Source organism: Neovison vison, chromosome 2 (genome assembly GCF_020171115.1).
Source record: "Neovison vison isolate M4711 chromosome 2, ASM_NN_V1, whole genome shotgun sequence".
Classification (NCBI taxonomy): Eukaryota; Metazoa; Chordata; class Mammalia; order Carnivora; family Mustelidae; genus Neogale; species Neogale vison.
The window spans coordinates 187,193,757-187,220,912 of record NC_058092.1 but is presented as its reverse complement, the minus strand read 5'-3'; the positions used below and the strand labels follow the sequence as shown (position 1 = coordinate 187,220,912).

The following is a 27,156-nucleotide window of genomic DNA, read 5'->3' as shown; positions in this document are numbered from 1 at the left end:
AAGTCTGTTTACTGTATGATGTATAAGTATTGAGCACTAGAAGTGTTTTGCAACAGTTTTGACTGTTTTGCAACCTCACCAACAGTATATCAGACGCTCACTTTAAAATTTCTTTTCCTTCCAAGTTTTTATTTAATTTCCAGTTAACAGTGTAATGTTAGTGTCAGGTGTAGGATTTAGTGATTAATCACATGCAGTGCTCAATCCAAAATGTGTACTTCTTAATACCCATCACCATAACCTATCTCTCTTCCACCTCCCCGCCCCACTCCCATCCAGCAAACTTCAGTGTTGTTTTTCTACAGTTAAGAGTCTGTTTTATGGTTTGCTTTTGTTTAATACCCTATGTTCATCGTTTACGTTTCTTAAATTGCATATATGACTGAAATCATAGGGTATTTATCTTTGACTTATTTCATTTAGCGTAGAGGATCACTGAAAATACTGTTAACCTGCATTTTTCATGGAGAAAGATTTAAATGACTGGTTTTCAAAAATCCCGGTTTACGTAGGGATACTGAAAGAAAAGGGTCGAGACAACAAAATCGAAACTTGGAAAACTTTAGGCTTATGCCAAGGCAAAGTTGTACCTTGGACGAAGTGACTCGGGGAGGGAGGCTGTCGCTCAAGCGCTGTTTCCAGAGCGCAGGCGCAGAAACCTCCCAACAGCCGTTGCCTTCCCCGAAAACTTTATCGCGAGTCTTGGGATAAACTTGTGGTGATTGCCGGAACTAAATTCTCGCGAGAGGTAATTAGTTGCCATAGTTGCGGATAATACTTTTGCGGCGGCCTCAGATTAGACAGCTGTATCACCCCCCAGAAAACCCTCTGCTTCCGGCCTCTCTACAGTGGTCCTGTGACCACACTCCGTTCTCTGTCTCTTCTATTCAGCCGCAGCCGGTTGAAAGCGCAAGGCCGCCTCCGAACACAGGGCACTCTGGTAGGACTTAAACACCCCCCACCTGGCTTGGCGCAGAAGCTACTGCCAACCTCTCAGGCCTCTCGTTTGAAGCCGTGCTTGAACCCCCTTTCCGCTTTGCCCCAGATACCACGCAGTAGGTCCACACTGCACCTCTGTCCCCAGATGACACGCCGTCCATTCTGTCCTTCATCAAACCTGTTTCTGATGTGACTGTTTTCTTGCATTTTCTTTTGTTTTTAAAAATTTTGTTTTTAATCTATGCACTCAACGTGGGTCTCGAACTCGCAAAGCAACAGTCTGATGCTCCACCAGCTGAACTAGCTAGGTGCCCCTCTTGCATTTTCTTAGGAGCAACATGAATGCCTCTTGGGGGCAACAGGAGCCGCCGCCCCTACTCACCCCCACCCCCCAGCCTGACTGCCCTGACCGTTAGTAACCAGCCAGATTTCTTGCATTCATTACACAGTAAATATGCTGCTAAGACCAGGGTTAGTGCCGGGCACTGAGGGACTGTAAATGTGAGTGAGAGATTACTTGTCCTGGAGAAACTGTGCATTCAGGAAAAGCAGTGCACATTAATAACACCATATGTGCCTACATCATAGGTTAAGCAGTTTTACTATTTTAGCGGATATTCACATCAAATGTGAAACATGAGAAGTTTATATTATCTTTATTACAGAAGGTCAAACTGAGGCTCATAGAAATTAGACTTTTGTCCAGGGTCAGGCTAGTGAAGGTCTAATTCATGTGGTAGTATTGAAAAGGAAAGGAGAGTAATGTAAAAGATCATTTCTAATGTGAATTTGACAAAAAAAAATTGTCAGGGTCACTTAGGCCCAGAATGAGACTGGAGACAGGGTGTTGTACAGTGATCTGAGGTATTTGGATGACTGAAAGAGGGAGTACCTGAGAAGAGGCAGAATAAAGCGTGGGGAGAGCAAAGTATTGCCTTCTTTTTTATACCACCAGTCCTAGATAGATGTAGCATAGTGTGTCCTCAGTAAACGTTTGAATTGCCTTAAGTTCCATTTTGAATTGAGGCAGAAAATCTTTCTTAAATATATCCCATTTATTGTTGAAATTGTGTCATTAGTGTTGTAAAATAATTAGACAATATCTCTGACTTAATAAGATATATGTCAGAACTTTTGCTGGTGGACTAACCATTATTCTTTGTGGTTGTTTCTTTCCTGTTATATTTTTGTAAAAGTGAGAGATTAACCTTCGAGGGGAGCGCTTTGTACATTAAAAAAAGAAGGCTATCAAAGAATACCATGAAAGATGGAGGCTGGGGTTGGGAAGTAAGGGAGATGGCATTCCTATCCTCTTTTTCTTAGAATGATTTGTGCTTGATGGGTTAATTATATGTGTAAAGATAATGTTAGCACTAACTGATGGAATCCTTCTTGTGACCAGCTCTGTAAAGCACTATTTAGCAGCAAAGTTTGGAAAGGGTACAAAAAAAGTGCTGGACGATGCTGGACTAGCTATGGCATTTTCCTAGGTTCTCCCCTAGTATTGGTTATGTATTGTAATGTGGGTACTTCTGCAGCTATGGTACTTGAGGGGACAGCTTGATTCATTGTATTTACAGAGACCAAAGAAGACCAGAGGGACTTTGCCCAAGTGCTGCTATGGAACAGGTGTCATCAACAGGCAGACCTGTGCAGATCACAGTGACAGATGGATATGACTTGGTAAATTTATTTTTGGAAATTAGAGAAGTTCTTAGTTTATTCATTTTTCTTGAAAGTATATTTGCCTTTGAGTTCAGGTTTCCCTGTCAAACATCTGTCTGCAGGTTGCCTGAAGATGTATTGGAAGCACCAACAGGAAGAATGCTTTTGCACACTCCTATAACACCAGACCTGCTGGTCTTAACATTGCAGTGGCATTGCTTTCTCAGTTTTCCTTTTTGTTAGACTATATAATCAGCAGGTCACATCACTATGTGTGTAAAATACATGGGAATTTGAGTACTACATTTAATGGGCGAAACAAGAAGTGATTTTTGTTTTTTAGACAGCAGGTCTTTTCTTCTGAAAAAGATCTGAATTCTTCCAGAGTTTCTTTTGTGATTAATTTCACTTGGTTAGTTTAAATAATAAAACTACAATATGATGTAGCTTAAAAATTACAAGAATAATGAAATGGCAAAGTACTCATTCACTATTATGAAGTAAAATAGCTCATTCCAAAACAGGATGTAATGAATGATCTCTGCTTTGTTTTAAAAGGTTATATAAGAGTTGTGTCTATAAGTGTATGTGTGTATTTTAACACACACATATATATATTCATAGGAAAGACTAGAAAATATATTCTAAAATGTTACTGGTGCTTGCATGTTAGAGTGAGATTATAGGTAATTTGTTTTCCTGTGTGCTTTTCTCACTATTTACAATGTTTCACAATATACTTTTATAATCATATAAACATGAAAGTTATTTTTAAAAACTCCCAACATAATAGCATTTAAATAGAATGTTACAGTTAGCTACAACTAGTTTTGTTTAATGACTTTCTACCTACCCCTTTTGTATTTGTGATATAGCTTGTTAGGAAAACATGGAAAATGCTATTTAGTTCAAGTCAAAATGATTTGCCAGATATGTAGGAAAATTCTCTATATGAGTATAATTGTAAAGTCTCTTTCTGTCAACAGAAAGGTTTTAAAGGAGATACTCCAGTTACTTTTATTCGTGCAGAATTCAATCAAGTGATTTTGGGAGACTCTGCAAAAGTTACAGTTTCTCCAGAAGGAACTGCAAAATACAACTTCACGAGCAGTTTTGAATACAGTCCTGAAGGAGGAATTACTTTAGATGACCTTGCCCACAAACCTGTGTTCTGTAAGTCCTTGTGGTACTAAAGGTATTAATTATGTTGAGTATGTTATAAGGATATTCTGAGATATTTAGTAGCTGTTTGGGAGGACAAATGAACACAGCTTACTTTTCCACCTAGGAATAACATGGTATGGTTTCAGTGCTACCTGCTTTTAGCATCGGTCTTCATGGCCTGCTAATTTTAATCAGTTTGTATCAAAGCCCTTTTGACATTTGACTGAATTTTGCAGCCCTTATCTCCTAAGCTGGGTTGGGAGCTTTTCCTAAATATTCCAATATCTAGGGTTGCCAGATTTAGGGGGAAAAAAAAAGGAACGTATATACTAAAAAATTATTCATTGGTTATCTGAAATTCAGATTTAACTGGGCATCTTGTATTTTGCTTGGTAACCCTGTCTGTAATTCTGTATACAGTACTTCTGTACACTTTTTTATTGAAATTCAGGTCCGTATTTTATTTCAGAATTTCTAGTGCCTAGAAATATCTGGGACATAAAAGGTCTCAAAAAGTGTTCGCTCAATGAATGAATGAACTTTTACAGTTTCTAAGAACACAGTATTATTTCTGACATACTTTGTTCTTACACCTATATGCTAGTCTAAGGCTTTTGTTTTAATCTATACTCTTAATTTTTGTTTTGTTATTTTTTTAGTGGCCCATCTCCTGTGGCACCTGCCAAAAACCAGATTCCAAGATCCCAGACCCAGAGAAGTGGGTCCTGGGAATCATACAGTATTCTAGAGCATTGCATTCTAAACTTTTTTTTTCCATAAAAGTCACCTGAGTCTCTGGGAGAAAATAGTCCTCATAGCCCTACCCTAGACTACTAAATTCATGATTGCCAGGGAAGGATCCTGGAGGGAAGCTGCATGTAGGAAAAAGTCTCTGGTGACTCCTGGGAAGCACTACTCCAGAAAAGTGATTTATACTTCTGGCCTACCTGGTAATCAGTCACCCATGGAGGTATCCATCTGATCCACACTATCTAATCACTCTCTTCTACTTCTTTCGTCTTTGCTTTGTGCCTCTCTGTCACTCCCAACCCCAAATAAGGGGAGTCAATGTCCTAATTGCCTTCCTCCCTGGCATGTTAGTTGGGAAAGGCAGAAGAGGAGCATTGTTTTAAACGTGTCATTGAACCCATGAGAAAGAGAGGGCCAGCTTTTTGTTCCAGAAGCAAAGCAGAAACTGAAACCTGGAACTCTTGAACAGTTGGTATTGGTGTGTGGTGGTGTGAGGGGAAAGGGCATTACTCCAGAATCTAGGGGCTTAGGTTTTAGACAAGCTAAGGGGCTTGTTTTAGGTTTTAGATAAGCTAAGGGGCTAGGTTTTAGACAATCTAGGGGCTTAGGTCTTAGACAAACAGAGAACTTGGGCTGCTATAGATGGGAGTTGAGACTGAGACCAATCCCTTTACCACAAGCCAAGACTCTCAAAAAGAATGGACTAGAAAAAAAAAAATCCATGCCCCATCATATGTATCTAGCCATTGAATAGATGAAAAAAGTCTTTCCTAATAAGTAATAATGATAGGGTTATGCCAACCATTAAATAACATATATTTTCTTAATACACACAAGGAACATTTATACAATAAAACTGACCAAATACTAGACAATAAAAGAAGTCCTGCCATATAACAAAGAAGCAACGGCACACAGACTTAGTTTTCTGATCAAAATACAAGTCAGCAAAATTAGAAATCTGTAACAAAAACATAAAAAAAAGAATCCATTTGGAAATTTTAAGGCACACTTATGTCGATTCATGGGACAAAGAAGAAATCATAAGAAAAACTATAAAGCATTTAGAATAAAAAATAGTAAAACACCAAATATCAAACTTGTGGGGAAAAGCTAAAGTAATACTTAGAAATACATTTATGTTCTCAAGTGCCGTCATTAGCAATCAAAAAGGATTAAAAAAAAAACCTCTGGGGGGTGCCTGGGTTGCTCAGTCCGTTAAGGATCCAACCTTTGATCTCAGCTTAGGTCTTGATCTCAGGGCCATGAGTTCAAGCCCCCTGTCTGGCTCTATGCTGGGCGGGGAGCCTACTTTAAAAAAATTAATAAAGTAGAATCTCTGGATATATATATGTTCCCCTATTCCTTTCACTAAGTACAACTGCAAACCTCAGGCTTTTTATGTAAAACAAACATGAGGACTCTGAAAAGTGGAAAGAAGAAGGAAACATGAGACATGAGGAATGACGTATGGTGAGCTGCCTGGGTTTTATTTTTGCCTTGTATATCCCAGACTTGATGCTGAAGAAACCAGCAACCTGGAAACATGAATGAGTGCAGACCAAAAAAAAAAAAAAAAAGAAAGAAAGAAAAAAGAGAGAGAGAGTCCTTTACTCTAACCAAAGACCAGAAAATGGGCAGCCTTGCAAGACAAGAAACTCAGTAACTACTCTGCACCAGCCAGACACCACAAACAAAAAAACGTGACCCCACTCACAATCAAGCTAAATGGAGGACTTAGACTTGTATTCTTGCAAAGCTGAAATTAGGTGCCCCAGCTGGGTGGTGGTCAAGAATACCAGATGGAAGACAGGGCTTCTGTGCTGTCTGGTCATGAACCCTCTCTCTTACCATCAGGTTTTAATGGAGACCACATGGGGAGCCTGGATTTCTGCCCCAATCTGGCAGTAACAAGATGCCATCTACTGTCCACTGGAGTGGTATCAGAGGAAGCCTAAAGTAGGATTGAGACTTACCATCACCTAGTGGTATTGAGTCTATACCCACGGTGGTATCACTGGAAAAGAAGTGAGGAACCAGACTCTCACTCCTTGTTATCAGTAATGAGGAACTGTCTCCCCCCACGCCACGTATCAATAGAGGCTAAGTGGAGTTAATAGTGGGGGATATGGGGAAATCCCCCTCTCCTTCCTCTGTTGGAGCAGTGTTAAAAAAAAATCCAGCTAAAACAGATGGTTTAAGGTCCAGAGTTTCATAACATACAAAAAGTCCAAGATTACATGAAAAATCACTCATCATACCAAGAACCTGAAGATATCAAACTGAATTTTATTTTCTTTGACTATATTAGCATTTTATTTAAAATTTTTTTATTATGTTCAGTTAGCCAACATATAGTACACCATTAGTTTTTTATGTAGTGTTCAATGATTCATTGCAAACTGGATTTTAAAAGACAATCAGTAGATGCAAACTAACACTAAGATAACATGAGAATTCTTAGACAAAGATTTTTAAAAGATTTTTAAATTAATGGATCAGTGAACAATTGAAGACATGCAAAATAGACTCAGCAGAGAAATTGAAGTTCTTAGAAACAGAAGATAATGGAAATTTTAGATCAGAAAAATACAATAACTCTTAAAAAAAAGCTCAGCAAATGGTCTCAACAGCAGAATGGAGGAGACAGGAAAAAATCAGTGAATTGTAAGATAGAACAACAGAAATACCCAATCTGAAGAATATAAAAGAAATAGACTAAGAAAAGAAAAAAATGTGAACAAAGTCTCAGAGGCCTGTGGTACTATGACAAAAGATCTATTGGTGTCATCAGAGTCTCAGGAGAAGAAGGGAGGGGCTAAAAAATATTCAAAGAAGTGAAAGCCAAACCTCACCAAATTTGGCAAGAGACATACACCTACAGATTCAAGAAGCTGATCAAACTCCCAGTAGGATAAACAAAGAAATCCATATTAAGACACATCATAATTAAACTTCTAAAAACTGAAGACAGAACAAAATCTGAAAGCAAAGGAAAACATTTAGAATGTTATCAGTTTGTCATCAGAAACCATGGAGGTCCAAAGGGAATGGCATAGTATTTTCAAAGTGATAAAAAGAACTGTCACCCAGAATCCAATACCTGGAGAAGAGATGTGAAGGGGAAATTAAGACATTCTCATATTAAAGAAAACAAAGTCATTAGCAGACCTACCCTGAAAGAATGACTGAAGGAATTTTTCCAAACAGAACAGAAATAATAAAGAACCTAGTAACACCAGGAGGGAAGAAAGAGTGTGGAAAATAAAAATTTGGGTGAATAAAGTAAGTTTTCCTTCCCTTTGAGTTTTCTAAATTGTGTTTGATGCTTGAAACAAGGTATAACACTGATGCAGTTCTACAGGAATATTGAAAAAACATTTTAGGCAGTTATAAACAGGAAAGGTAAAGGCACATAAAGGGAGGTAGTTTCGATACTTCAACTACTGAAATGAAGACACCTGTAATAGGCTGTAATAAGTAATGTATATAAAATGCAGTACCTAGAGCAATAACTAAAAAAAGTATACAAATAGATACTCTTAAAAGTATTATAGATATATTAAATGGAATTCTCAAGAATGTTCTTGCAGTCCACAGGAAAGCAGAAGACAAATGAAAAAGAGAGGACAAACAACCCCAGCAGACTTAAACCCTAACATATTAACAATTACATTAAATATAACAAGAGACAAGAAGTTGCAGAAGAGTTAAAAAAAAACACAACCTAACTATATGCTATCTACAAGAAGCTCGAAATATAACTCTGTAGTCAGCTATGTAAAAGAATAGAGGGATAGAGAAAGATACATGTGCACACATTCATCAAATAAGTGGAAGTGACTGTATTAGCATCAGATAAAATAGATTAGGCAAAGAAAATAACCAGAGGCAAAGAAGTTCATTATGTAATGATAAAAGAGACAATCCATCAAGAAGACATAGTAATATTAAATATATACATGCACCAAACAACAGCTGCAAAACATGTGAAGCAAAACTGATTAAACTGAAAGGGTGAATAGACAAATCCACAATTATAGTTGGGGACATAAACACCCCTCTCTCAATTTGTAGAATACCTAGATAGAAAATCATCAGGGATATAGGAAAATTCAACAATACCCATCAGCCTACAATATCTAATAAATATTTATTGAACACCTAACAGTAGCAGAATATGCATTCTTTTCAAAAGGCCACAGACCACATATCAAAACCATATTCTGGGTTATAAACAACCTCAACACATTTGAATGAATTAAAATAATGTGTTCTCTGACAACAGTATCAAACTAGAAATCAATAATAAAAAACAGGAAACTCTATCTAAACACCTGAAAACAGAAAGACACTCTAAAGTAATCCATGGGTCAAAGAGGAAGTCTCAAGGAAAGTAAAAAAACAAAAAACAAAAAAAACAAAAAACAAAAAAAAAACCCAAAACAGTGAACTGAATGAAAATAAAAATACAAGGTAACAAAATTTGTGGGACATAGCTAAAGAACTGCTGAGAAAATTAGAATACTAAATGCATACATTAAAAAAAGGAAAAGCCTCAAATCAATAACCTATCATCTCAAGGATTTAGAAAAAGAAGAACAAAATCAAACAGAAGGAAGAACATAATAAAGATAAAAGCAGAAAGCAGTAAAATGAAAAACAATAGGGAAAGATCAATGAAACAAGTAACACACTGGTTATTTGAAAACACCAAAATTGACAAAACTCCAGGAACAGTGGCCAAAAGCAGTGAGTGGGGGGAGAGAAAAGGCACCACAAATTATCTATTAGAAGTGAAATAGGATAACATCACAGATGGTAGACATTAAAAGAATAATAAAGAGAAGAACAACTCTACATACATAAATTTCTTAAGAAAATGGACCAGTATTTTGAAAAGCACAAATCACAACTCATCCTATATAAATAAATAAAGTTGCCCTGTAACTGTCAAGGAAATTGAATTCATAATTTGAAATTTCTGGAACCAGAAAGTCTTACTGAGTAATTCTACCAAAAGTTAAAAATAATAACTAACACTAATTGTGCACAATCTTCCAACAAATAGAAGAGGAGGAAACAATTCATTTTATGATGCTAGTGTTAAACTGATACCAAAACAAGACAAAGACAGTATGCAAATGGAAAACTGGAGGCCAGTATCTGTCATGAATATAGACACAAAATTCTAACAAAATACTAGCAAGTAGAATTCAATAAATAAAAAGAATCATACAACATTATGAAGTGGGATTGATTCCAGGGATCCTTGGTTCAGTATTTGAAAATAAATCAATGTGTTCTACTATATTCATAGTCTAAAGAAGAAAAAGCATATGGTCATATTGGTCAAAACAAGTGACAAAATTTAACACCAATTCATGATAGAAACTGTCAGAAAAATACAAATAGAGGAAACTTCAACAACCTGACAAAGGCTAACATTATACTTAATGGTGAAAGATGGAATGCTTTCCCCCTTAGATTGAGAACAAAAATCAAGATTTGCTCTCACCACTCTTAAAAACATAGAGCTGGAAGTACTAGACAGTGCAATAAAGTAAGAAAAAGAAATAAAAGACATCTACATCTGAAAGGAAGAAATAAATCTGCCCATATTTGCAGATGACATGGTTCTCTATGTAGAAAATATCAAGAAATGTGCAAAACTTCCAGAAAGAAAAAGATCATAGGATGCAAGGTAAATGCACAAAAGCAATTATATTTCCATATACTAATGATAAATACATGGACACTAATACTAAAAATACATCATTTACTGTTGCTTTTAAAATGAAATAGTGTAAACTTAAGAAAACATATATAGCATTTATGTGCTGGAAACTATACACTGTTGAATGAAATTTTTAAAAATCTTTATAAATGGAGGGACACACTATACTTAAGGACTGGAAGACTCAACATAGTTAAGATGTCAATTCTCTCCAGACTGATATAAAGGTGAAATGTAATTCTTATCAAAATCCCAGAAAGATTTTTTCTAGATATGGACAAGACTACTTTAAAAATATATATAGAAAAGCAAAGAAACTAGAAAAATTAAAACAATTTTGGAAAAGAATAAAATAAGGAGAATCACTATATTTGATTTCATGATTTATTATTTAACTACATTAATTAGAATTATGTGCTGTTGGTGGAGGGATAGACACATAGATCAATGGAAAAAATAGAAATAGATCCATCTAAATATGCCTAATGATTTTCTTAAGATTTTATTTTTAAGTAATCTTTACACCCAATGTGGGGCTCATACAACTCTGAGATCAAGGGTCACACACATTACCAGTTGAGCCAACCAGGGACCCTTGCCCAGTGATTTTTGATCAAAGTGCAAAATCAATTAATTAGAGGAGAGGTAGTCTTTTCAACAAATGATGTTAGAGCAATTGAACACCTGTGCGCAAAAAAATGAACCTCGACTTTAGTCTTGTACTTATGCAAAAATTAACTCAAAGTGGATCAAATTTAAATGTGAAATGTAAAGCCACAAAACATTAAGGGAAAAAATGAGATAAACTTCAGGATCTAAGGTCACGCAAAGAGTTCTTAACACCAAAAGCATGAGCTATTAAAAAAAAAAAAGCTGATGAATTGACTTCATAAAAATTAAAAACTCTTGCTCTGTGAAATACCCTGTTGAGAGGATGAAAAGCTACAGAGTGAGAGAAACTATTTGCAAATCACAATCTGACAAAGCAATAGTATCTAAAATACATAAAGAATTCAAGATTCAACAGTAAAAAATACTCCAGACAAACCAATTAGAAAATAGACAAAAGACACAAAGAGACAGTTGACCAAAGAGGATATACAGATGGCATATAAACATATGAAAAAGTGTTCAATATCATTAGCCATTAGGGAAATGCAAATCAAGATCACAATGTGATAGCACTATACACATATCAGAATGGTTAAAATTGAAAATAGTGAGGAGTGCCTGGGTGGCTCAGTGGGTTAAAGCCTCTGCCTTCAGCTCAGGTCATGATCCCAGGGTCCTGGGATCCAGCCCTGCATTGGGCTCTTGGCTCAGCAGGGAGCTTGCTTCCTCCTCTCTCTCTGCCTGCCTTTCTGCCTACTTGTGATCTCTGTCTGTCAAATAAATAAGGAATCTTTTAAAAAAACTGACACATGCCCAATGGTTACAAAATTGTTTAATTATGGTATATGTTAAGCTCTATCTTTAATAGAACGGTTCTCTTAACATAAAAAAGATTAAAAGCAAATGAGTTTGATATTTAACTCAAGAAGTTACTAAAATAACAGAGAACTGCAAAGAATATAAAAAGAAAGAAATAAGAACAAAAATTAATTAATTAGAAAATGAGCACTAGAAAAGAGCTACAAAACAAAACCTCTTTTAAAAGACTAACAAAATAGACAAACTTCTGGCATGATTGAGGCAAAATAAAACCAAACCAAGAAGACAAACAATGTTAGGAAGATAATGTGGCTTTAATACAAATAGAGTAGACTTTTGAAAATTATAAAAATAATATTTTTGAAGATTCTGGGAAGGTAGGCAAGTAGGAATTACCAGGAATCTGTCTCCCACCCACCCAACACTTGCACTGCCATATTCTGTCTGATAAAACTATTTTGGAACTCTGGAGTCTGTTGAAGGCTTGAAACTTATAGGGGAAGATTTGGATGGCAAATTGTGGTTTATTTTGGTTAATTTCAGATCTAAACACAGTAGATGCTGCTCATTCCTCACCTCTCTATACATGTGGCAGGGAGCCATGTCTGTGTTCTTCTAGTAACTTGCACACAGCTTGTTGGAGCCAGGATGAGCTAAAAGGACATGTCCTTCAAATCTTGTGGATCTGTGCTCTGCTGATTGCTGCTTCTGATCACAGAGGTGCAGACAAAGAGCCTATTAGGTGTTGTTGCACCTCTCTCCATCCCATTATTAGTAAGACCCTTCTACTATTGAAACCACCAAGGGATGTAAAGGCAGCATCCTTTTCCCCCCTTACCTTTTCTCTTTTTCTTCATTCAGGAACCACATTAACAAACAGGACACTTAAAAACAACTGCAAATAAGGGGAAAAACCAGAAAGTGGCCATGCATGTCCAGGGAAAGGCTCAGAAAAGACCTGAAAAGACCTTAAATTTATACCTCAGGCTGACCCTCAGCACAGAGACAGCCTACAACAATGGCAAATAAAAATAAAAACAACAAAAGACAGTAAACTCTGGGAAGGGAGAGAATCTGATTTCCAGACTTATCCCATTATTAGATTCAAATATCCAAAGTTCAACAAAAAAATCAAAGGGCATACAAAGAAACATGAAAGTATAGCCCATTCAAATTTAAAAAAGAAATCACAAGAAACAACAGTGTTGGTGAGGTTGTGGAGAAGAAACTCCCGTGCACTGTTAGTGAGAATGCAAACTGGTAACAGCCACTGTGGAAAACAGAATGGAGTCTCCTCAAAAAATTAAAGTAGATAGGGTACCTGGGTGGCTCAGTTGTTGGGCATCTGCCTTCAGTTTTGGTCATGATCCCAGAGTCCTGGGATGGAGCCCTACATTGGGCTCCCTGCTTGACAGGAGGCCTGCTTCTCCCTCTCTCACTCCTCCTGCTTATATTCCCTCTCTTTTTTTTTTTTTTTTAAAGATTTTATTTATTTATTTGAGAGAGATAGTGAGAGAGAGCATGAGCGAGGAGAAGGTCAGAGAGCGAAGCAGACTCCCCATGGAGCTGGGAGCCTGATGTGGGACTCGATCCCGGGACTCCAGGATCACGCCCTGAGCCGAAGGCAGTCGTCCAACCAACTGCGCCACCCAGGCGTCCCGATTATATTCCCTCTCTTGATGTCTGAAATAAATGAATTTATTGCTATCTTGCTGTGAAATAAATGAATAGAATCTTTTAAAAAAATTAAAATAGAATTACTATATGATCCCGTAATTCCACCATTGGGCATTTACCCAAAGAATGTGAAAACACTATCTGAAAAGTTAGATGTACCCCAATGTTTACTGTGGCATTATTTATAATAGCTAAAATATGGAAGCAGCCCAAATGTCCATCAGTAGAGGAATGGGTAAAGAAAACGTGGCATGTATATGTATGTATATGTATATATATATATATTTCAACCATAAAAAGGAATGAAATTTTGCCATTTGCAACAACATGGATGGATTTAGAGAATATAATTTTTTTAAGAATTTATTTTTTTATTTGACAGAGAGAGACAGTGAGAGAGAGAACACAAGTAGGGTAAGTGGGAGAGGGAGAAGCAGGTTCACAGCAGAGCAGGGAGCCCAACATGGGGCTTGATCCCAGGACTCTGGGATCATGACCTGAGCCGAAGGCAGCCGCTTAATGACTGAGCCACCCAGTGCCCTAGAGGATATGATGTTAAGTGAAACAAGTCAGAGAAAGATGAATACCATATGATCTCACTCATATGGATTTTAAGAAACAAACAAAAAAGAGACAAATAGAAAAAAAAAAAAAACAGACTCTTAACTATAGAGAACAAGCAGTGGTTTCCAGAGAGAAGTGGGTGGGAAGATGGATGAAATAGGTGAAGGGGATTAAAAGCATGCTTATCATGATGAGCACTTGAGTAGTGTATAGAATTCTTTTTTTTTTTTTAAGATTTTATTTATTTATTTGACAGACAGAGAACACAAGTAGACAGAGGCAGGCAGATAGAGAGGAAGGGAAGCAGGCCCCCCGCTGAGCAGAGAGCCCGATGTGGGACTCGATCCCAGGACCCTGAGATCGTGACCTGAGCCAAAGGCAGCGGCTTAACCCACTGAGCCACCCAGGCGCCCAGTGTATAGAATTCTTGTATCACTATATTGTACGCCTGAAATTAATATAACAGTGTATGTTAATTATACTGGAATTAAAAATAAGTAAACAAAATTTTTAAAAAATGAGTGTTTCAAATCAACAATCTAACTACACAACATAAGGAACTAGAAAAAGAAAAGCAAAACTCTAAAATCCACAGAAGAAATCATAAAAACTAGAGCAGAAGTGGGCAAAATACAGAGTAAAAAACAACACAGGGAATCAATGAAATCAAAAGTCAGGTTTTTAAGTTTTTATTTTTTTAAAAAATATTTTATTTATTTATTTGACAGCGATCACAAGTAGGCAGAGAGGCAGGCAGAGGGGTGGGGGAGGTAGGCTCCCCACTGAGCAGAGAGCCCGATGTGGGGCTTGATCCCAGGACTCTGGGATCATGACCTGAATTGAAGACAGGCTCTAACCCACTGAGTCACCCAGGTACCCCAAAAGTCAGGTTTTTAAAAAAGGTTATTCATTCCTATGGAGAGAGAGAGTGTGTGTGTGTGTGTGTGTGTGTGCACATGAGATGGGGAAGGGACAGAAGGAGAGGGAGAGGGAGAATCCCCAAGCATACTTCACACTGAACATGGAGTCCAACATGGGGCTGGATCCCAGGACCCTGAGATTATGACCAGAATCAAAATCAAGAGTCAGATGCTTAACTGACTGAGCTACCCAGGTGGCCCCAAAAGTCAGTTTTTTTTTAAAAAAGATCAACAAAATTCACAAACCTCTAGCTAGATGAACTAAAGAAATACTGAGAAGACTCATATAACTAAAGCTAGAAATTAAAGTGGGGATATTACTACCAATTATACAGAAATTAAAAGTATAAGTGAGTACTCTGAAAAATTGCTCATCAACATATTGGATAACCTACATGAAATGGACAAATTCCTACGGACACAAAACTACCAGATTAAAGCAGAAAGAAAGATTTTTTTTAAAGATTTTATTTATTTATTTGACATATAGAGATCACAAGTAGACAGAGAGGCAGGCAGAGAGAGAGAGGTAAGCAGGCTCCCTGCCAAGCAGAGAGCCCGATGCGGGACTCGATCCCAGGACCCTGAGATCATGACCTGAGCTGAAGGCAGCGGCTTAACCCACTGAGCCACCCAGGCGCCCCAGAAAGATTTTTTTTTAAAAGATTTTTTCATTTATTTGACAGACAAGAGATCACAAGTAGGCAGAGAGGCAGGCAGAGACAGAGAGAGGGGGAAGCAGGCTCAGCAGGGAGCCTGATGCAGAGCTCAATCCCAGGATCTTGGGATCATGACCTGAGCCGAAGGCAGTGGCTTTAACCCACTGAACCACCCAGGTGCCCTTAAAGAAAGAAATCTTAATAGAACTATAACTATAAGGAGATTAAATCAGTGGTTAAAAAATTCTCTCAACAAAGAAAAGTCCTGGGCCTGATGGCTTCACTGGTGAATCCTACTAAATACTTGAAGAACTAATCCCAATACTGCTGAAACTAACCCCACCCAAAAAAATGAAGAGTAGGAAATATGTCCCAGCTCATTCTATGAGACCAGTATTATCCTGACACTAAAGCCAGACAAGGACAGTATAAGAAAACTACAAACCAATATCTCTTATGAACATTGATGCAAAAATGCTCAACAAAGTACTAGCAAACCAAATTGAACAGCATACTAAAAGGATTATGCACCATGACCAGTGGAATTTATTCTTGGAATGCAAGAATGACTCAACATAAAACTCCATCCATGTAACACATCAAATAAACAGAACAAAGAAAAAAACATGATATTTCACTTGATAGAGAAAAAGCTTTTGACAAAATTCAACACACTTTCATGAAATAAACAATCAGCAAAGTGGGAATAGAGGGAAACTACCTCAAAATGATAAAAGCCATATATAAAAATTTCTCAATGAACACTTTACTCAATGGTGAAAGACTGAAAATATTTCCTCTAGGAACAAGGCAAGGATTCCTGCTTTCACTTCTTTTCAAAATATTAAAAGTTCTGGCCAGAGCAGTTAGGCAAGAAAAAGAAAGAAAAGACATCCAAGTTGGAAATGAAGAAGTAAAATGACCTCTGTTGCAGATTATATGATCAGTTTTATATATGATTATGTGTAGAAACCTTAAAAAGATTACACACACCCCAGCATAAATAATATAAATAATTTTGATAAAGCAGCAGGATATGGGGCGCTGGTGTGGCTCAGTCAATTAAGTGTCTTACTCTTGATTTTGGCTCAGGTCATGATCTCAGGGGCGTGAGACTGAGTCCCATGTCGGGCTCCATGCCCAGCACAGAGTCTGCATGTGTTTCTCTCTTCCTTTGCCTCTCCCCTCCATTCTCTAAATCAATGAATGAATGATTGAATGCATAAATAAATGAATAAATAGTTTTTAAAAAGCAGGAGAAGGGAGCTGAGGGAAATTGGAAGGGGAGGTGAACCATGAGAGACTATGGACTCTGAAAAACAACCTGAGGGTTTTGAAGGGGCAGGGGCGGGGCGGGAGGTTGGGGGAACCAGGTGGTGGATATTAGGGAGGGCACGTATTGCATGGAGCACTGGGTGTGGTGCAAAAACAATGAATACTGTTATGCTGAAAAGAAATTAAAAAAAAAAGCAGGATACAAATTCAGAATACAAATATCAGTTGTATTTTATATACTAACAGTGAGCAACGTGAAAAGTTATAAATCAATTCCATCAGAAGGAATAAAATACCTAAGAATTAACTTAACCAAGAAGACAAAAGACTTGTACAATGAAAACTACAAAACATTGCTGAAAGAAATTAAAAATGACACACATAAATTAGAACACATTCCATATTCATGTACTGGAAAAGTTAATATTGTTAAAATGTCAATACTACCAAAAGTGATTTACAGATTCAATGCAATCCCTATCAAAATCCCATGTTTTTTTTTCAGAAATAGAAAAATCAATTGTAAAATTAATATGGAATCCAAGAAACCCCCCAAAGAGCCAAAATGATCCTGAAAAGGAGCAAAGTTGGAGGTCTCACACTTACTGTTTTCAAAGGTTACTACAAAACTGGAGTAACCAAAAAAGTATGGCATTGGCAAAAAGACACATATAGAACAATGGAACAAAATAGAGAGCCTGGAAATAACCCCTCACACATATGGTCAAAAGATTTTTGACAAAGGTACCAAGACCATTTAATGAGGAAAAGACAGTATTTTCAACAATAGATGCCAGGAAAACTGGATACCCCTTTACAGAAGAATGAACTTGGATTATTACCTAACACCATATATGAAAATTAACTTAATATGGATTAAGGACCTAAATGCAAAAACTTTCAGAAGAATATATAAGACAAAGCTTCATGACATTAGATTTGGGAATGATTTCTTGGATAAGATACTAAAGGCACAGGTAAAAAAAAAAAAAAGAGAGAGAAATTAGAGGTGCTTGGGTGGCTCAGTTGGTTGAGCAACCAACTCTTGGGTCAGTTTGGGTCTTAATCTTGGAGTCAAGGGATCAAGCTCCCTGTCGGGCTCTGCAGTTGGTGTGGAATCTGCCTGAGATTCTACCCCACAGTGTACCTCCACCCACCCCAGCTCACACTCATTCTTTGTAAAATAAATAAAATCTTAAAAAGAGAGGGAGAAATTGGACTTAGTGAAAATTTAAATATCTTGTGCATCAAAAGACCCATCTATGAGTAAAAAAGCTGCTCACTTATATGATTTGCAAGTCATATATCTGATAAGGAATTACTATTCAGAATATAACAACAAAAAACCCAACCTGATTCAAAAATTGGCAAAGGACTTGAATAGACATTTCTCCAAACATCTACAAATGGCCAATGAGCACATGAGAAAGTGTGCAACATCACTAATCACTAGAGAAATGCAACCCCAAACTATAATGAGATATCAACTCATACCTATTGAATGGTTTTAAAAAAATAGAAAACAACTGTTGGCAAGAATGTGGACAAACTGGAATCTGTATGCACTTTTGGTCGGAATGTAAAATGGTATAATTGCTGTGAAAGCTAGTCATTCCTCAAAAAATTAAAAATAGAATTATAAGTTTTACTTATGGGAATATATCCAAAATAATTGAAAGCAGAGTTTCAAAGAAATATTTGTACACTGATGTTCATGGAAGCATTATTCACAAAAGGTAAAATATGGAAGGAGTCTACATGTCTGTTGACAGAATGGATAAGCAAACTTGTGGCATATATATATACAATTGAATATTTTTCAGCCTTAAGAAAGTCAGGCCTATACTACAACATGAGTGAACTTTGAGTTCAATATACTAACTGAAATAAGCCAGTCACAAAAACACAAATGTTCTATGAGGCACATCATCAAATACTTAGGGACAAAAAGGATCCTGGTGGTTCCCAGGGGGAAGGGAGAATGGATATTATTGTTTAATGGATAGAGTTTCAATTTTAGAAGATGAAAAGAGTTATAGAGATGGATGGTGGTGATGGTTGCACCAAAAATGTGAATGTGTTTAATACCATTGGGTAGGATGGTAAATTTAATATGCATGTTACCACATAAAAAAGACAATAAAAAAGAATATTTTTCAATTGCTTTTGAAAACAAAGATCACAGAGTTTGATAACATACCACATAGGTGTGTTTGTTATCAAATTGTATTATCTTTGCCAAAAATACTGAAGATGAACCTAAGTTTGTAGGAAACAAGAACTGAGAAACAATTTAAACACCATGGGGTGGGGGAGACAAATCCAGAAAACGAGATAGTCTGCAAATTAACTGGCCTGATGTCTTCATCAGTGTCAGAAAAAAAAATGTATCTGAGAGAAAAGACTGTTCTTTTTTTTAAAGATTTTACTTACTTATTATTTGAGAGAGAGACAGCATGAGAGAGGGGGAGGGCCAGAGGGAGAAGCAGACTCCTGCAGAGCAGGGAGCCTGATGCGGGGCTCCAAGATCATGACTGAGCCGAAGGCAGTCACTTAACCAACTGAGCCACCCAGGCACCCAGAAAAGACTTTTCTAAGTGAAAAGAAACGTAAGAAACATGAAAACCATATGTTCTTATCCAAAGAGACCACATGTTGGTATTTGGATCCTAGTTTGAACAAACAAGCTACAAAATAAATTTTGGGATAATTAAGAAATATTAAATGTAGACTGGACATTAGATGAATTAAAGAATTACACTTAATTTTATTATTATACACTTGGTAGATTGATAAAGTTATTGTGATTATGTAGGAAAATGCCATATTTTGAATTTGTATACTTTAGTATTTAGGGGTAAAATGTCATGGTGTCTGTAACTGACTTGAAAGTATTTTAGCAAACAAGAATAGATGAAGCAAATATGACAGCACATTAACTATTGTTAAATCCAGGTGATGGCTATATAGATATTCATTCAGTATATCAATCAATCACTCTATTTTTTAAAGATTTTATTTATTTATTTGAGAGAGAGAGTGAGAGAGGGCATGAGAGGGGAGAAGGTCAGAGGGAGAAGCAGACTCCCCACAGAGCTGGGAGCCCAATGCAGAACTAGATCCCAGGACTCTGGGATCCTGACCTGAGCCAAAGGCAGTCGCTTAACCAACAGAGCCTCCCAAGTGCTCCAATTGCTCTACTTTTTGTGTATTTCAAATTTTTCATAACAAATGTTAAACACATACACTGAGTAATGCTGCAGTGAAAAACCTGGTACATACTTCACATGCTCTATAAATCACTGTAAGGTCAGTACTAAGTCGTATGTTAGGCGAAACGGGAAGACCTAGAACAGTATTTTTCAAACTGCAGACTGCGATTTTCTAGTCATTCCTAAAATTGAAGGGGATCAAGACGAGTGATTTCTTCCTTCCTTCCTTCCTTCCTTTCTTTCTTTCATAAAGATTTTATTTATTTGACAGAGAGACACAGAGAGAGAGGAAACACAAGCAGGAGGAGTGGGAGAGGGAGAAGCAGGCTCTCCGCTGAGCAAGGAGCCAGAGGTGGGGCTGGATCCCAGAACCCTGGGATCATGAGCCTAGCTGAAGGCAGCCGCCCAACAACTGAGCCGCCCAGGCACCCCATGACCAGTGATTTCTTCTACATGAAATAGAATACAAAATGCCCAAGTGTTTTCAGTTAGTAAATAGGAATATTATGTGGAACTTTGTTTTAATTGTTACTTTTATACATATGTGTGTACCTGATTATGTTGTAAAGTCTGTTGTGGTGTTTTTTAAAGATTTTATTTATTTATTTGACAGACAGAGATCACAAGTGGGCAGAGAAGCAGGCAGAGAGAGAGGGGGAAGCAGGCTCCCCGCCGAGCAGAGAGCCTGATGCAGGGCTCCATCCCAGGACCCTGAGATCATGACCTGGGCAGAAGGCAGAGGCTCTAACCCACTGAGCCACCGAGGCACCCCAAAATTCTGTTTTTTACTATAACATGTATGCAAAAAGTTAATAGGTATTTAATATTATTTTTTTAAAAAAATTTATTTTTTATTATTTATTTGACAGACAGAGATCACAAGTAGGCAGAAAGGCAGGCAGAGAGAGAGGAGGAAGCAGGCTCCCTGCCGAGCAGAGAGCCTAATGTGGGGTTCAATGAGGGGCTTGATTCCAGGAACCTAGGATCATGACCTGAGCTGAAGGCAGAGGCTTTAACCCACTGAGCCACCCAGGCAACCCTTTAATAGTATTTTTCCACCAGAAGTCACTAATAATGGGGCCTTCTCAGGTTTCAAGTTATTTTCTCTTAAATCTCTTTGATGATGCTTTGTTTGCTGATTATCTGATGGATGACCCAGACATGTTCTCATTTTCTTTGTTTTGATTTTTCTAGTAACTATGACTGAAGTTTTACCAAAGGAAAAGAAACAGAAAGATGAGAAGACCTTAATTCTTGGTCAGGCTGTGGTGGACCTTCTTCCTTTACTGGAAGGTCAGATGTGTGAGTTGCTCAAAAGTAGATATAGGAAAGCTCATGAAATTTAGTTCCATAGAAGTGCAAAAATTGGCCTCAGTGAATTTGAGGGATTTGATAAAAAGATGAGCACATTTATCTCTGCCTAACCCTTCCTTCTATGGCTTGATTTGCCTTCTCTTTGCAGGAGAGAGTTCATTTGAAACAGTGGTCCCCTTGCACCCGGTGCCAGGCTCGCCTTTAGAACCTCTTCGGTCAGGTGTAAAGGTAATCAGAGTTAATCTCAACTTTCAGCCTGTCATTCAGTCTACCAAGTCTGTTTCTTATAAAGATTCGATTCAGTTGAGTCCAGTTCACCAAGTGTAATCTTTTCACAGTGTTAAGTTCTGGGAAACAAAGATAAATAAATCTAGAGTCCTACTTAGTTGTCCATAATCTCCATGTCATGGGTTATAATCAGTGTGATTAAATAGTGGAGTGGAGCATGTGGGCACAGAGTAGTTATTGGTTACTTGGCCCAGGGGTACTCATAGAGAAAGCTTAACCATGGAAATGCCTCTTGAGCTATGTCCTGATGGATTAAGTTGAATAATATGTGAATGCACCTAACACACTTTCTGGCAAAGTAAGCCTGAATTGGTAGGCTGTGGTCATCTGGTTTGTCTTCCAGGCTGTGTTTTCCATTCTTCCTGGGAATCAGTAGCTTCCTGGGACATTACTTTTGCCACTCTGGTGAAAGTGCACTCACTTTCAGCAGATACCAGAACTGCCTTCTGTTTTGCAAAAGTAAAAGAGAGAGAAGGGCCCAAATGGCCCAACTATTCTGAATGAAGTTCCCTGATTAACCATTGCTGGGAGTCCGTGCTTGTTGATTCTGACCTTGGAGCTGCCATAATCCACTCCTAAATCTGCTGTGGTCCTCTCCCTTTCTTATTTTAGGCTGTGGTTGGTTTCTTCTAGATTGTTTGTTTTTCTGTTTTAATCTTTCTTTCTTTCTTTCTTTCTTTCTAGGATTCCTATAAATTTGTAGTCCACTGATAGCACTGATAGCATTTCTTTTTTTCCAGGGATATTGTAGCATTATTTTTTTTATTGGATATAAAGGTGTAATTTAGTATCTTTCTGTAATTCCATGTGACTTGTGCTAGAAAGAGGTATGTATCTGAGCTCAGTCTGCCTTCACTGGTCCAGTCTCCCTTCTTATGCACTTAGATGTACTTAGGTTGATTTCCCTTACATATCTTTAGAAGAAAAATTAGTCAAATGGATTATTAGTCCTTAGGATGTTTGCTCATAGTATTCCTGTGTTTACTTGTTTTACACATTCAATGAAAAAATATATGACACTTAGTGTCCACTCACTTGAGAATTCTCACTAATTTTATAGTTAAGCATACACTGGTTATTCTTGAGACTCAAAGAATAAAATGACATAAACCTGACATTGGAAGAGTTTCCAATTCATCTTCAAGTATTCCCTGTCTTGACTGAGTGATACAAGTTAGAAAACTTAGGGACGTTTAACTTATCTTTCCAGAGACATATTGATCAGAGATGTCACATTCTTCAATGCCTCTCTTTCTTAAAATCTTCTTCCCTTTGGTGTTCTCTTTTCCCGCTCATTGACTGTACCTTATCAGGTTCCTGCAGCAGACCTCTTTCCTCTGCCTGAAGGTTCTGACCTTGGCTACCTTTTCTTCTTAGACTGTGTTCATACTCTTGGGTTGCAGGGGGGAGGTTATTCATTATTTAACAGTCACCAGTATGAGTGCTTTCTTGGACCCTAAATAAAACCAATGCCCAAATCTGCCTTTCAGCATACCCAGCCTTTTATACCCCTTTTATTCCTACTCTTTGTTGCCTTATAACCTCTCAATGGAACGTTACAAGTAGCCTTGTAACTGCCCTTACCTCCCTCCAGTTTTGCCTTCTCACTGCTTGCCAGGGGACTTAAAAATATGATCACATCTCAACCCCATTTCACTACTATGTAGTTCATGAATTCCCCTCCTACTTACATGTTAAGGTCCAGATTCCTTAGCAGGCAAGCAACAGCTTTTATAATAGGAAGCTCCCACTTGTTTAGTATCATCTCTCAGATTCCCTTTCTTATGCTTTATATTCTAAAATCCTGAACTACTTACACCTGAACAAAATACACCATCCTATTTTAATTCTCTTATATAAACTCTTCTTTTATGTTCAGAATTATTTTTTTTCCTTTCACAACTTACCTAAATTGAAAACTTTTATTTATCCATAAATTTAGGCATCACCATCCCTCCTCCCCAAGAATTACTCACTTCCTCTTTGGTGCTCCTTGGCTAGGGCATTTTATACAAATCTCTATTATAGCACTTATCATAAATCTTGGAATTACAATATGAATCCCATAATAAAAGAGGCCATGTCTCCTTTATCTTATATTCCTAATGTGGTGGTTAAGTGCCTGGCATATAATTAGCAGCCAATACACATTGTATTTTATTTATTTCTTATATGGAATGCTTCATGAATTTGTGGGTCATCCTTGTGCAGGAGACTTGGTAATCTTTGTATTGTTCTACACCAACAATAAACATTTTAAAGTTTCTTTCTGTTGTATCCTGTGTGAAAACATTGAATATATACATCTATATCTATATCTATACCTATACCTATATCTGTATATATACGTGTATATATGTATATATTTGAAAAAATATTTTCTTACCGAAAAGTATATTTCCCGCCCTCACTGCCTGACTTGTCAGGGTGCTGTTCAGCCAACTTCAGGGCCACATGGGGGCCAGTCTGTGATGTACTTTGAGGAGTTTCAGGAAGGGTTCTCCCCTGCCCGAACTTAACCTGATGGTTCAAGGGTCCCTGCGGCTAACATTTGTATTGTGTTTGCGAAGCTCAAGAGTCTCAAGTTTGGGCTGTGCCAGGCAAGGAGAAAAATGAAAGATTTGGGGTTTTTCCAGAAAAAAAATAAAAATAAAAAGCACATTAGCCAAATCAGAATTTCTATTGGATATATAACTTGGAAATTTCTCATTAGTAGAATATGTAATTCTTTTTTTTCCTTAAAAGTTATTTGAGAGAGAGAGAGGGAGAGAGAGAAAGTGGCGGGAGGAGCAGAGGGAGAGGGAAAGAGAGAATCTCAAGCAGACTTCCCATTGAGTGTGGAACCCGAGGTAGGAACCCATTGAGTGTAGGGCTTGATCTCAGAACACTGAGATCATGACTTGAGCAGAAACCCAGAGTCAGATACTCAACTGACTGAGCCACCCAGGTGCCCCAGTAGAATATATAGTTCTTTAGCAATAATATTAATTATTCTTGTTAATGTTGATTTCTAAGCAAATAAAAATGAACAAATTATTTTTCTCACGTCTAATTAAAAAAAAAAAAAAACAAGAGCTGTCTTGATAGCCCTAGTTGGGTATATCACTAACATTGAATCCTAGATAGGTCTTCTAAAAAACAAATGTTTGAGCTTGTTCATGCTACCAAGAAATACTTTCTCACCTATGAAAATGGAAATATATTAAAGGATATGATTTTCAAATATTTAGTAAAAAAAAAGCCCTAAAATTTTATTTTACTTGTTTACTTTAGATTTTATTTAAATTCAAATTAGTTAACATATGGTGTGTTATTAATTTGAGGGATAGAATTTAATGATTCATCAGTTGCATATAATATCCAGTGTTCATTACATCAAGTGCCCACATTAATGACCACCACCCACTACCCTATCCTCCCATCCACCTCCCCTCTAGCAACCCTCAGTTTGTTCCCTATAGTTAAGATTCTCTTATGGTTTGCCACCCTCTCTGTTTTTATCATATTTTATTTTTCTTTCCCTTGCCCTGTGTTCATCTGTGTTGCTTTTTAAATTCCGTATGTGAGTGAAATCATATGGTATTTGTCTTTCACTGACTTATTTCACTTAGCATAATATCTAGCTCCATCCATGTCATTGCAAATGGCAAGTTGTCATTCTTTTCGGTGGCCAAATAATATTTCATTGTATATGTATATACCACATCTTCTTTATCCATTCATCAGTCGATGGACATCTGGGCTCTTTCCATAATTTGGCTATTATGGACATTGCTGCTATAAACATTGGGGAGCAGATGCCCCCTGAAATCCCTGTTTGTATCCTTGGGATAAATACCTAGGTGTGCAATTGCTGGGTCATAGGGTAGCTCTATTTTCAACTTTTTTTTTCCTTAAAGACTTTATTTGACAGAGAGAGACACAGCGAGAGAGGGAACACTCGGGGGCGGGGCGGGGCGGGGGTGGGGTGGGGAGAAGCAGGCTTCCCAGGAAGCAGGGAGGTGAGGCTGGGTCCCAGAACCCTGGGATCATGACCTGAGCCGAAGGCAGAGGCTTAATGACTGAGCCACCCAGGCACCTATTTTCAACTTCTTGAGGAACTTCCATGTAAGGACCTATTTTGCCAGAGTGCTTCCATCTGGTTAAACAATAACTTTGTTGTTTAAAACTTAAACTGTCCCTGCTCCCCTTCCCCTGGGGACTTATTTAAAAACAAGTCCTGGAAACCAGTCCCAGGTAACAAAGCCCAAATACAAGGGTGGGTCAGGCCAGGTGGAGACATCTGATCAGTGAGGGGGGTGGCGCATACTGTCTCCCTAGTTACCAAGGAGTATGGGCCCCACTCTTTGGGCACCTTTTGGGTGCCAATTCTGACCAAGGTGATAGGCTGGTTCAAATATCTACTAGGGAAAATTGTAATTCAGTTGGTCACTTATGTGTGACCTAACATGACCGTGCAGCTTTCTCTGTGTGTTACAATTTCATTGGCTACCTGTGCATGGCCAGGCCCAACCACATGGCCTTTGCCCTTAAAGCTGGTCTGTGAAGCAGAGAGAGGTCACCCTCTCTGTAAGAGGCGCGGCCCGAAACGTTCGGTTTGATTCTTTTTTTTTTTTTTTTAAAGATTTTATTTATTTATTTATTTGACAGAGAGAAATCACAAGTAGGCATAGAGGCAAGCAGAGAGAGAGAGGAGGAAGCAGGCTCCCTGCTGAGTAGAGAGCCCGATGCGGGACTCGATCCCAGGACCCTGAGATCATGACCTGAGCCGAAGGCAGCGGCTTAACCCACTGAGCCACCCAGGCGCCCCACGTTCGGTTTGATTCTTGACGCTTGAGCGAAATAAAGCTTTGCTTGACCTTCGCTTTGTATCAGTTTCGCTCCTTTAATCACGGACTCATTATTGGGGGACCTAACATTCCATACTGTTTCCCAGAGCACCAATACCAGTTTGCATTCCCACCAACAGTGTAAGAGGGTTCCCCTTTCTCTGCCTCCTCACCAACATCTGTTTCCTGAGTTGCTAATTTTAGCCATTCTGACTAGTGTGAGGTGTTATCTATCTCTGTGGTTTTGATTTTTATTTCCCTGCTGCTGAGTGATGTTGGGCATTTTTTTTTTCACGTGTCTTTTAGCCATTCATATGTCTTCTTTGAAGAAATATCTATTCATACCTTCTGCCCATTTCTTGATTGGATTATTTGTTCTTTGACTGTTGAATTGGATAAATTCTTTATAGATTTTGTGTACTAGCTCTTTATCTGATATGTCATTTACAAATGTCTTCTCCCATTCTATAGGGTGCCTTTTAGTTTTATTAATTATTTCCTTTGCTCTGCAGAAGTTCTTTATTTTGATGCAGTCCCAGTAGTTCATTTTTGCTTCTGTTTCTCTTTCTTCTGGAGACATTTCTAGTAAGAAGTTGCTGTGACCAAGGTCAAAGAGGTTGCTGCCTGTGTTCTTCTGTAGGATTTTGCTGGATCTCCCTGTCTCACTTTTAGAACATTCATCCATTTTGAATTTATTTTTTTGTATGGTATAAGAAGATGGTCCAGTTTCAT

The 27,156-nt window shown here is 37.8% G+C and overlaps 1 protein-coding gene across 5 annotated transcripts in view; it reads left to right on the top strand.

The window, feature by feature from the left end:
- The first annotated feature begins 566 nt into the window (after positions 1-566).
- The window catches only part of CFAP70 (cilia and flagella associated protein 70), a 119,568-nt gene continuing 92,978 nt past the window's right edge, over positions 567-27,156 (top strand). For 4 of the 5 annotated variants that reach the window (XM_044239776.1, XM_044239778.1, XM_044239777.1 and 1 more), the window contains exons 1-5: positions 567-940; positions 2,520-2,622; positions 3,591-3,777; positions 21,188-21,286; positions 21,456-21,535. In XM_044239776.1, the coding sequence (XP_044095711.1) occupies positions 2,560-2,622; positions 3,591-3,777; positions 21,188-21,286; positions 21,456-21,535 (429 nt within the window). In that variant the 5' untranslated portion in view covers positions 567-940; positions 2,520-2,559. Of the gene's footprint in view, positions 941-1,543; positions 2,623-3,590; positions 3,778-21,187; positions 21,287-21,455; positions 21,536-27,156 lie in introns of those variants that run through there. The other variant, XM_044239775.1, reaches the window with a different exon arrangement.